General features: G+C 42.3%; 1 protein-coding gene across 1 annotated transcript in view; it reads right to left on the bottom strand.

Annotated features, from left to right (window-relative positions):
• The window catches only part of tpm3 (tropomyosin 3), a 142744-nt gene that overhangs the window by 27893 nt on the left and 101800 nt on the right, over positions 1-13051 (bottom strand). Inside the window, exons 6-7 of the mRNA XM_056298752.1 lie at positions 11073-11148; positions 5348-5410 (exon numbers count right to left, since the gene is read on the bottom strand). Coding sequence (XP_056154727.1) covers positions 5348-5410; positions 11073-11148 — 139 coding nt within the window. The remainder of the gene's footprint in view (positions 1-5347; positions 5411-11072; positions 11149-13051) is intronic.

The following is a 13051-nucleotide window of genomic DNA, read 5'->3' as shown; positions in this document are numbered from 1 at the left end:
TTTAGTGTCAAACCAAGCAGGTGGGCACTATTCCATCATGTGTCGTGTCAAACCATGTAGGTGGACACTTTTCCATAAGATAGAGTGTCAAACCAAGCAGGTGGGCACTTTTCCATGAGGTAGAGTGTCAAAAAAAGCAGGTGGGCACTTTCCCATAAGGTATAGTTTCAAACCAAGCAGGTGGGCACTTTTCCATAAGGTATAGTGTCAAACCAAGCAGGTGGGCACTTTTCCATAAGGTGTAGTGTCAAACCAAGCAGGTGGGCACTATTCCATGATGTATAGTGTCAAACCACATAGGTGGGCAGTTTTCCATAAGATATAGTGTCAAACCAAGCAGATGGGCACTATTTCATAATGTATAGTGTCAACCCAAGCAAGTCGGCACTTTTCCATAAGGTAGAGTGTCAAACCAAGCAGGTGGACACTTTTCCATAAGGTAGAGTGTCAATCCAAGCAGGTGGGCACTTTTCCTTAAGATAGAGTGTCAAACCAAGCAGGTGGACACTTTTCGATAAGGTATAGTGTCAAACCAAGCAGGTGGACACTTTTCCATAAGGTAGAGTGTCAAACCAAGCAGGTGGGCACTATTCCATAATGTATAGTGTCAAATCACATAGGTGAGCAGTTTTCCATATGATATAGTGTCAAACCAAGCAGATGGGCACTATTCCATAATGTATAGTGTCAACCCAAGCAGGTCGGCACTTTTCCATAAGGTAGAGTGTCAAACCAAGCAGGTGGACACTTTTCCATAAGGTAGAGTATCAATCCAAGCAGGTGGGCACTTTTCCATAAGATAGTGTGTCAAATCAAGCAGGTGGACACTTTTCCATAAGGTATAATATCAAACCAAGCAGGTGGACACTTTTCGATAAGGTATAATGTCAAACTAAGCAGGTGGGCAGTTTTCCATAAGGTATAGTGTCAAACCAAGCAGGTGGACACTTTTCCATAAGGTATAGTGTCAAACTAAGGAGGTGGGCAGTTTTCCAAAAGGTATAGTATCAAACCAAGCAGGTGGTCACTTTTCCATAAGGTAGAGTGTCAAACCAAGCATGTGGGCACTTTTCCATAAGGTAGAGTGTGAAAACAAGCAGGTGGGCACTTTTCCTTGATGTATAGTGTCAAACCAAGCAGTTGGGCACTATTCCATAAGGTATAGTGTCAAACCAAGCAGGTGGGCACTTTTCCATAAGGTATAGTGTCAAACCAAGCAGGTGGGCAGTATTCCATAATGTATAGTGTCAGACCACGTAGGTGGGCACTTTTCCATAAGATATAGTGTCAAACCAAGCAGATGCGCACTCTTCCATAAGGTAGAGTGTCAAACCAAGCAGGTGGACACTTTTGCATAATGTATAGTGTCAACCCAGGGCTGGTCGGCACTTTTCCATAAGGTATAGTGTCAAACCAAGCAGGTGGGCACTTTTCCATAAGGTATAGTGTCAAACCAAGCAGATGGGCACTATTCCGTAATGTATAGTGTCAAACCACACAGGTGGGCACTTTTCCATGAGGTAGAGGGTCAAAACAAGCAGGTGGGCACTTTCCCATAAGGTAGAGTGTCAAACCAAGCAGATGGGCACTTTTCCATAAGGTATAGTATCAAACCAAGCAGGTGGACACTTTTACATAAGGTAGAGTGTCAAACCAAGCAGATGGGCACTTTTCCATAAGGTATAGTATCAAACCACGCAGGTGGGCACTTTTCCATAAGGTAGAGTGTCAAACCAAGCAGGTGGGCACTTTTCCATAAGGTAGAGTGTCAAACCAAGCAGATGGGCACTTTTCCATAAGATATAGTGTCAAACCAAGCAGGTGGGCACTTTTCCATAAGATATAGTGTCAAACCAAGCAGATGGGCACTTTTCCATAAGGTATAGTGTCAAACCAAGCAAGTGGGCACTTTTCCACAAGATAGAGTGTCAAAACAAGCAGGTGGGCAATTTTCCATAAGGTTGACTGTCAATCCAAGCAGGTGGGCACTTTTCCATAGAATGTCAAACCAAGCAGGTGGGCACTTTTCCATAATGTATCGTGTCAAGCCATGTAGGTGGACACTTTTCCATAAGATAGAGTGTCAAACCAAGCAGATGGGCACTATTCCATAATGTATAGTGTCAAACCAAGCAGGTGGGCACTTTTCCATGAGGTAGAGGGTCAAAACAAGCAGGTGGGCACTTTCCCATAAGGTTTAGTTTCAAACCAAGCAGGTGGGCACTTTTCCATAAGGTACAGTGTCAAACCAAGCAGGTGGACACTTTTCCATAAGGTTTAGTGTCAAACCAAGCAGGTGGGCACTATTCCATAATGTATCGTGTCAAACCATGTAGGTGGACACTTTTCTATAAGATAGAGTGTCAAACCAAGCAGATGGGCACTATTCCATAATGTATAGTGTCAAATCACATAGGTGAGCAGTTTTCCATATGATATAGTGTCAAACCAAGCAGATGGGCACTATTCCATAATGTATAGTGTCAACCCAAGCAGGTCGGCACTTTTCCATAAGGTAGAGTGTCAAACCAAGCAGGTGGACACTTTTCCATAAGGTAGAGTATCAATCCAAGCAGGTGGGCACTTTTCCATAAGGTAGTGTGTCAAATCAAGCAGGTGGACACTTTTCCATAAGGTATAATATCAAACCAAGCAGGTGGACACTTTTCGATAAGGTATAATGTCAAACTAAGCAGGTGGGCAGTTTTCCATAAGGTATAGTGTCAAACCAAGCAGGTGGACACTTTTCCATAAGGTATAGTGTCAAACTAAGGAGGTGGGCAGTTTTCCAAAAGGTATAGTATCAAACCAAGCAGGTGGGCACTTTTCCATAAGGTAGAGTGTCAAACCAAGCATGTGGGCACTTTTCCATAAGGTAGAGTGTGAAAACAAGCAGGTGGGCACTTTTCCTTGAGGTATAGTGTCAAACCAAGCAGTTGGGCACTATTCCATAAGGTATAGTGTCAAACCAAGCAGGTGGGCACTTTTCCATAAGGTAGAGTGTCAAACCAAGCAGGTGGGCACTATTCCATAAGGTGTAGTGTCAAACCAAGCAGGTGGGCACTTTTCCATAAGGTAGAGTGTCAAACCAAGCAGGTGGGCACTATTCCATAATGTATAGTGTCAGACCACGTAGGTGGGCACTTTTCCATAAGATATACTGTCAAACCAAGCAGATGGGCACTCTTCCATAAGGTAGAGTGTCAAACCAAGCAGGTGGACACTTTTGCATAATGTATAGTGTCAACCCAGGGCTGGTCGGCACTTTTCCATAAGGTAGAGTGTCAAACCAAGCAGGTGGGCACTTTTCCATAAGGTATAGTGTCAAACCAAGCAGATGGGCACTATTCCGTAATGTATAGTGTCAAACCACGCAGGTGGGCACTTTTCCATGAGGTAGAGGGTCAAAACAAGCAGGTGGGCACTTTCCCATAAGGTAGAGTGTCAAACCAAGCAGATGGGCACTTTTCCATAAGGTATAGTATCAAACCAAGCAGGTGGACACTTTTCCATAAGGTAGACTGTAGAACCAAGCAGATGGGCACTTTTCCATAAGGTATAGTATCAAACCACGCAGGTGGGCACTTTTCCATAAGGTAGAGTGTCAAACCAAGCAGGTGGGCACTTTTCCATAAGGTAGAGTGTCAAACCAAGCAGATGGGCACTTTTCCATAAGATATAGTGTCAAACCAAGCAGGTGGGCACTTTTCCATAAGATATAGTGTCAAACCAAGCAGATGGGCACTTTTCCATATGGTATAGTATCAAACCAAGCAGGTGGGCACTTTTCCATAAGGTAGAGTGTCAAACCAAGCAGATGGGCACTTTTCCATAAGGTATAGTATCAAACCAAGCAGGTGGGCACTTTTCCATAAGGTAGAGTGTCAAACCAAGCAAGTGGGCACTTTTCCACAAGATAGAGTGTCAAAACAAGCAGATGGGCACTTTTCCATAAGGTTGAGTGTCAATCCAAGCAGGTGGGCACTTTTCCATAGAATGTCAAACCAAGCAGGTGGGCACTTTTCCATAAGGTAGAGTGTCAAACCAAGCAGGTGGGCAATTTTCCATAGAGTGTCAAACCAAGCAGGTGGGCACTATTCCATAATGTATCGTGTCAAACCATGTAGGTGGACACTTTTCCATAAGATAGAGTGTCAAACCAAGCAGATGGGCACTATTCCATAATGTATAGTGTCAAACCAAGCAGGTGGGCACTTTTCCATGAGGTAGAGGGTCAAAACAAGCAGGTGGGCACTTTCCCATAAGGTTTAGTTTCAAACCAAGCAGGTGGGCACTTTTCCATAAGGTACAGTGTCAAACCAAGCAGGTGGACACTTTTCCATAAGGTTTAGTGTCAAACCAAGCAGGTGGGCACTATTCCATAATGTATCGTGTCAAACCATGTAGGTGGACACTTTTCCATAAGATAGAGTGTCAAACCAAGCAGATGGGCACTTTTCCATAAGGTATAGTATCAAACCACGCAGGTGGGCACTTTTCCATAAGGTAGAGTGTCAAACCAAGCAGGTGGGCACTTTTCCATAAGGTAGAGTGTCAAACCAAGCAGATGGGCACTTTTCCATAAGATATAGTGTCAAACCAAGCAGGTGGGCACTTTTCCATAAGATATAGTGTCAAACCAAGCAGATGGGCACTTTTCCATAAGGTAGAGTGTCAAACCAAGCAAGTGGGCACTTTTCCACAAGATAGAGTGTCAAACCAAGCAGGTGGGCACTTTTCCATAAGGTTGAGTGTCAAACCAAGCAGGTGGGCACTTTTCCATAAGGTAGAGTGTCAAACCAAGCAGGTGGGCACTTTTCCATAGAGTGTCAAACCAAGCAGGTGGGCACTATTCCATAATGTATAGTGTCCAACCAAGCAGGTGGGCACTTTTCCATGAGGTAGAGTGTCAAAACAAGCAGGTGGGCACTTTCCCATAAGGTATAGTTTCAAACCAAGCAGGTGGGCACTTTTCCATAAGGTATAGTGTCAAACCAAGCAGGTGGGCACTTTTCCATAAGGTGTAGTGTCAAACCAAGCAGGTGGGCACTATTCCATAATGTATAGTGTCAAACCAAACAGGTTGGCACTTCTCCATAAGGCAGAGTGTCAAACCAAGCAGGAGGGCACTTTTCCATAAGTTTGGCAGCGTTTCATAGACACGCAGACATCTGCTCAACAATATGACTGCTAATGAAGTGTTATCCCTACAACATACAAATAGAGTTCACGTTGAAATTTGATTTTCTTTCTGACAGATGTTTTGTTATGAAAGAAATTTAACATTTGATTTCTTCAACTGCCAAACATTGGCTGCCTCTTCTCATACAGAAATATGCTCCCTTACCTCCTTGAGCTTGTCAGTCAGGATCTTGATCTCTTCCTCATACTTATCCTCCTTCTGGGAGTACTGTGAGAAGAAAACCATCAATTTTACATCGTACATCACTTTCTCATTAAGCTCAGATAGCACTGCAAGACACTTGACACCAGCACAAGGTCTTATCGTATGCCTTTCCACAAAATAGACTTACACAAATGATTTCACCGAGTATTTAAGTTTACATCTAGAAAAAAATTCTTCAACATGCTTCAAAATATAATTAAGAAAACAGCAAACATGCAGTTCATTCCTTATGGATCTCTACCACAGGCATGAGTTGTGGCCTCTTAGTAGTAAGAAAACAAGTGGGGTATTTAACCAAAAAATTGATTTCGGTCTAAAATGCAGATAAATAACCCATAATTGGATGAACATTTTGAAAATGGGGATTTATTTTTTTGACTATGACGCTGCGGAAGTAGTATGTTTTAAGAGTTTAGCTGCTCTTCGAAGTTGATATATCACTATGAGATGCCCAGTCCTATTAAAATGTCATCATACAACACTAGAAATCTTTGAGCATGGACAAGAGCAACTGTGTCCTGAATATATTCAATTAGTTAATAAATGCCATTAATGCTGATAGCCTAGCTACCACTAGAACAACCGGGATTTCACTCCTACCTAAAAAGACCACAGGCGGTCAACATAACCGCTGGTTTTTAAACTCTATATTCTGTCAAGATAAATACCCAATTGAGATATTAATGCATTGCATATATTAGTATGTCTGATATGACACGACTGACACCAAAATTATCATTTTAACAACTATAATACTATTTTTAAACAATTTAAACTTCAGAGAGACATGATTGAACTTGAACAGCAAAATTGAAAAAAATTAAATTACCTGAAAAACAAAACAGAAAACACATATTGCTAATTTAACAAACGTAACAAGGCAATAAAACGTGAAATGTAAAAAAAGAACCAAAAATAGATATATGAAACAGTCCCAAACAACAACAGGAACTTAAAAACTACTAAACGACAGTTTTTAAACTATATTCTGTCAAGATAAATACCCAATTGAGATATTAATGCATAGCTTGAGTGGCTCTTTTTGTTGGTGTAAGTTTTGTGCTGTTACAGACAGGTCATGAAAGTATTCTTCTCTCAATGTCCTCTGTCATAGTGGGCCAAAACACAATGTCTCTGGCTCGGCGTTTCGTTGACTCTGTCCCGGATTGCGATGTAGTCCCTTTGTAGTGATTTGGGGATTAGTGCCTTTGGGCCTTTCATAACAATGCCATCTTTGATCGTGAGCTCGTCCCTGAATGTAAAGTACTGACGAACATCCGCTGGCAGTTTGAACTCCTTTGTAGGCCATCCATGGTTGATGATGTTGCATATTTTCTGAAGGGTTGGGTCCTTTTCTGTGTGTTCCTTGAGCTCATCTAAATGTGAAGAAGAGATGTGTCTTACTGCCATAACCTCAAAATCAGTCTTTTCATTGCTGTGCTGCTCGGTGGGCTGTCTAGGGGCTCATGACAACGTGTCAGCAAGGTACATGTGTTTCCTTCTTTTGTAGATCAGCTCAAAGTCATACTTTTATAGTCTTAGCATCATACATTGCAGTCTGGCTGGAGCTGTGTGTATGGACTTGGATAAGATAGTGACTAGTGGTTGATGATTTTTTTCCGATTTGGACTCGCTTTCCGTATATGTAGTCGTTGAATTTGGAGCATGCGAACACCATAGCAAGAAGCTCCTTCTCTATCTGCGCATATCACATTTCCGTTTGTGTCAAGGTACGAGATGCATATGCAATTGGAAGGGCTTCCTGTAAACATGCCATGCCTTGACCGTACTGTGAAGCATCACATGTAAGTGTGACGGGCTTGTGGACATTGTAGTACTTTGGTGTAGGTGGGTTTAAGAGACTCTGTTTTAGTGCATTAAATGCATCTTCGTGCTGTTTGTACCAGCACCACTCTGTGTCTTTGTGAGTTAGCTGTCGCAGGGGAGCTGAGTCCTCACTAAAGTTTGGGATGAACCTCCCCAAGTAGTTGACCATTCAAAGGAATCGCTGCAGAGCTGTGACATCTTCTGGAGCAGACATTTCACTGATAGCCTTTGTCTTGGATGGGGCCGGCTTTAGCCCTTGGCTTGTGAATATGTGACCCACATAACTGACTTCCTTCAGTCTGAATCTGCACTTCTTTTGAGTTTAGCCTCAAGTTGACTTCACGTGCTTGATCAAGGACTTTCTTGAGGTGTTGTCATGTTCTTTCTCGCTGCTTCTTCTGATAATGATGTTATCAACTATCACTGCACAAGGACATCCAGCGAAGATTTGCTCGATTGGGGGCTGAAATACTTCACTGGTGCTGCTTATTCCAAAGGGCAACCTGAGGAATCTGAATCTTCCAAAGAGCGAGCTGAATGTAGTTAGCATTGAAGACCTGTGAGCCAGTGGTATTTGCCAAAAAGAACTCTTGGCATCTAACGTTGAGAACACAGTGGAGTTGGCATCTGTGCTGCTACTTCCTCCACAGTGCGCACTGGGTGATGTGTATGTCATCTGAATTTCTCTTGTGGGTACTACCATTGATGATACCCATTTAGTAGGTTCTGAAACTGGGGTGATTATGCCTAGACTTGACATTCTGTCTAATTCTACTTTGACCTTATCTCGCATTGCAACTGGAATGCGACGTGAAGGTCTGATGACAGGTTGTGCTTCGGGGGTCAATCTTCATGGAATAGGTAGAAGGAAGCTTACCAATTTCATTTGTGAAGAGATCGGCATAGTCTGTGAAGACTCTGTGTGAGAAGTTTGCCTCTTCTGTCACACTAAGCTGATGTATCTCTTCACTGAGTGTAATTAGTCTCATACGAAGGCTGTCTTGTAAGCCTAGTAATGGCTGTACATTTTACTTCACCACATGGAACTGTAGGGTTTAGGGCCTGTCTGCTAAGTAGCATGATAGGGTTACTGACCCGATTGTGCAGATTTCATTACCCCCATAAACAATCAGCTTTGTTGTCTTGGAGTGATCCACTTTCTCCTTTTGTTTCACTTGTTTGAATGTCTTGACATATATGACATTGCATTTTGCCCCGGTATCCACTTTGAGTTCGACGGGGTTTCTATGGACTTTAACTGTGCAGGATATTTCACCCCTCCGTGTTACCGGTGGGCTGATAGTATTGACTGTTTCTGTCGCTACTGTGATGCCATCAACATAAAATGAGTCATCACTGTCACCTGAGCGTTCTGTGTCAACTTGATTTACAGTCTTTTTAGGTCTATATCTGTGGTAACTTTGTCTGTGATAGCTTTGTATAGATTTGCAGCACTGCTTGTAATGATTCCATTTGTTGCACTTGTGACACTGCTTGCCAGATGCTGGGCATTTGTCCCGTTTGGCCTCGTGGCTGCCTCCACAGTTGCTACAGTTAAGTATGGGCTGAGTTACACGTTCTGTGTAGTTTTTCTGCTTGACACCACGTGACTGTTTTTCCTTTGTTTTGTGTTGCAAGCTGTCTACATTTGTTAAGTTTTGCCTCGGTGTAGCTAGTATTTTTATGTGTTGCTCTGTCATTTCATGTATCTGACATATTTCAACTGCTTTGGCTAAAGTCAGTTCAGTAGAGGTTTTCTCATGCTATCATTTATTATGCCACATAACAGTCTGTCTTTTATTAATTCGTCATGCAAGACCTCGGTGACAGTAAGCCGTCTGAACTTATGGACAGGATGCTGGATCTCCTGGGAGAGGAAAAGCGCGACTTTCTTTTCATCCAACTGTTTCTGCGACAGCTGCCTTCTCAGGTACGGGCTGCTTTAGCCAACACCGCCATCACTGATAGCCCTTTTCGACCAAGGTAGCTCTGGTTCAGGCACCGGTTCCGTTCAGGATTCTGAGAACCTTGGTGTTGTGTGGCGAACGGATCCCGCGTTTCGACCAGTTTTTTAGCGGAATCGTTGTACGTCATCAACCGGGGACTTTGTGCGTTGCACACCGGATGTAAACATTAGCTACATCCCAATGAAACCCACTAGCTAGCAATAATATGGCATCGTATTATTACGTCGTCCAGCTCCACTTTTGGACAACTTTTTTTATCGTCTCAGTAGTCCTTCTTAAGTTTTTTTTTTTTAAGTTGTTGATAATTTGTTCTTGCGTTGGAGTGAACCCATTCTTGGCCATCTCTTCTACTGATTCGCCATACAGCTTACGCTTTCTCGTGCTACTCTAGTTTTTGCTGAAACTCGGGAGATGCCCAGACAACAACCAAACACTGAGTTTCCTTAGCTGACCACCGCGCACCCTTGTTATCTGCCGATTTCGCCATTATCTACCGCTAGACTATCTTCTCTCGTCTTCCTCTGGAATGTCACGCGCCCACTGATGTCGTCACGGTTCGCGCTGAAAAACCTGCTATTTTTTGGTGCCGGTTCGGAACTAACTTTTCGGGTTCGCAACCAATTTATTTTTGGTTGAAATGCTCTTAACCTTTCAAAAAAGGGTTTGCGAGATGGCACTGAACCCGTTCCCTGTTGGTGGAAAAGGGCCATGACTGTCGTGTTCCGGCCGAGGATGCTGATAAGTTTTTCCTGGCTGGTCCACAGCATGTCTTTGAAGTTCAAATTGTTTAAAAATAGTATTATAGCTTTTAAAATGTTAATTTTGGTGTCAGTGGTCTCCTAACAGAACATATGTAATGCCTTAATTGGGTATTTATCCTGACAGAATATAGAGTTTAAAAACAGGCGGTCATTTTGACCGCCCATTGTCGTTTTAGGTAGATCTTATCGTAACTTTTTTGTGCGGCTTATCTAAAAATAATTTTAATGCAAATATATGCAGTTTTAGGAGCATTCAGGGAGCGGCAGGTCTGCACCCCCCCCCCACAAAGTTATTAAACTTTGAAAATCCAAAACGGTCGTTCTAGTGATAGTGTCATGCTAAAATGTCATTCCTCCACCAGACTTCCTTTCCCCTATGCTCAGAAGTGCATTAAGAATCCATGCGCTGTGTAGGTTGAAACAGTCTCATTGTCTTTGCTTTAACTGGTTGTTTTATCTGTTGTTCTCTTTCTCATTGAGATGAACACTGTTTTCATGTGGATTCAGTGCATTTGGATGTCATCTTAAGTAAGTCAAGATGCTGTTTCAAAAACCCCTGTAGTGACCGTGAAAAACTGAATTAAAAAAACAAAAACAAAAAAACAAAAAAAAAAACAAAGCATTCAAAAACTGAAATTATGTTTGAATACCAACCGTTAGAATGAGAATCCAAGTATTTGAGGCTAGCCTTGTAGTTAATAATTATAATAATTTGGTTTGATAGTTTATTCTTACATAACTGGAGGCTATGTGAGCAATTTAGGTTAACAGAGATGAAATAAAACTAGATTCGAGGACAATTGCGCTCTGCTTTCACACATAACAGAAAAATTAAATCCTTTGATGTTTAATCGTTTAAACCATTGACAAATCATTTGCACATATTAACCTGGCAAAATTAAATGTACCACTCTTAATTGATAGCTACAGAAAATGGAAACAGCAGATGCATTTCGACTCAAGATGATGAGCCAGCTTTAACACATGGAAAAAAATGAGTTCACTCCCAGAACATCGAATCCTTTCTTCTTATTGAGTTACTGTGACTTGAAAAGCATGCCAGCACTCAAAGCAAGAACCATACCATTTCATTTGCTCATGGCAACATACCTTCTCAGCTTGTGCCTCCAGAGACTTAAGGTTGTTGGTCACATTTTTCAGTTCCTCCTCTAGCTCAGCACATTTACTGGAGTTCATTGTTGTTTTCAGTGACAGAAAGAGGGACAGACACAGTATGGCAATGCCACAGAACAGATAGGGAAAAAGAAAGATCACAGTAGCCATTAAAAACTTCTGTAAGAAAAGACCCAAAGTAAGAGGAGTATTCATTCATTCATTATCTTAACCACTTATCCTGCTCTCAGGGTCATGGGCATGCTGGAGCTTATTCCAGCGCTCATTGGATGGCAGGTGGGGAGACACTCTGGACAGGCCATCACACACACACACACACACACACACACACACACACACACATTCCTAGGGACAATTTAGTACAACCAATTCACCTGACCTACATGTCTTTGGACTGTGGGAGGAAACCGGAGCCCCCAGAGGAAACCCATGCAGACACGGGGAGAACATGCAAACTCCACCCAGAGCACGACCTGGAATGACCCACCAAGGTTGGACTACCCCGGGGCTCGAACCCAGGACCATCTTGCTGTGAGGCAACCATGCTAACCACTGCGCCACCGTGCCGCTGTAAGAGGAGCGGTACCATATAAATATGTAGGCTGATAGTTCAACATTTGATTAGAACAAATTTATAAAATACAAGTTGAAGGTTGTGTATAGAGCTAAACTCTATACAGTAAAAAGCAAGAATTTCGTTATGTTTTGTATGAATCAATATGTACAGCCCTGGAATTTTCTTGTTTTGGGGGCAAGGCCATATGGCCTGGAGTTTCATCAAAGAACAAAAGAGCCATTAACTGTATTGTTCGTGATAATATGTGTAGTGTCTGTTGTTGTCCATGTATGTATTTTGCTGCAGAGTGTAAAGTGTACTAAAAACAAAGTCCACCGACCTTGGTTGTTTGGCTAATAAAATAATCTAATCTAATCTAATCTAATCTGTGAGCTCAAGGGAAAATATGTTCCTATTTTAACACCTAGAGTTCCTCTTCTAATGAAAAAAGCACAACGTAATTAATGATGTTATTACTTGTGGTACTGGTCTGTTTAATTCCTAAATTCAGCGGACAGCTAAAATAGTAATTTGCATTTTCCTACATAATTCCTGATATCAAATAAATAATGAGAATTACTTTGTATTTAACACAGGTAATCATTTTGAAGAACTTCCTTCAGCTTGTTGCCTTTTGTTTCTCAGGGGTCGCCACAGCAGATTTTAGTTTCCATTGGGACCCTGTGAGGGCACAGCACCAGTGACGGCTGTTGTTAACCCGGGCCTCAGCCAAGCTGATAGTGAGCCTTGACTGATCCGGTTTGGTCTTGTCATTGGGTCGACTGGATACGTTAGCCTTGGTTGGCAGCCAATCTAGGAGGACAACTCTTGATTTCAAACCCGAGTAGATGAAGCTCATTAGCTCGTCGGGCAGTTCATGTAGGAGAAGGCAAACTCTGGTTTAAAACCTCCGCTGCCTCGCGGGTATACTCGTCTACAGGAAAGGCTTCGGGAAGAAACCGTGAGGAAAAATCTGCATCCGTCTCCATTGCCAGTCGTCTCGCTAGTCTTGGCACCACAACTCAGTTGAGGAAGTAGAGTTCCCCAGAACAACAGAAAAAGTTCTGTTGGAGAGTTAAGAGCATAATTAACTAAGAGCCGAGCCCTTGATGCCTACTCAAGTTTCCAAGTGATGTAAGAGGATACTGTGACCAACTGTGTCAAAGGCAGCACTTAAGTCTAAAAGAACTAAAATTGAGCAGTCAGCTCTGTCTGCAGTCAGCAGTAGGTCATTAGTAATCTTGACCAGAGCTGTCTCGGTGCTATGAAATGCTCTAAAACCAGAATGTAAACTGTTAAAAACACTATTAGTATTAATAAAAGATATCAATTGAGATTAAACTACTTTTTCCAGAACTCTAAGATAAAAAAGACAATTTGGAGATCGGTCTGTAATTAC

The sequence above is a fragment of the Lampris incognitus genome, chromosome 18 (genome assembly GCF_029633865.1).
Source record: "Lampris incognitus isolate fLamInc1 chromosome 18, fLamInc1.hap2, whole genome shotgun sequence".
NCBI classification, from domain to species: domain Eukaryota; kingdom Metazoa; phylum Chordata; class Actinopteri; order Lampriformes; family Lampridae; genus Lampris; species Lampris incognitus.
Note: the sequence above shows the minus strand (reverse complement) of the source record. Positions and strands in the feature narration are given on the sequence as shown.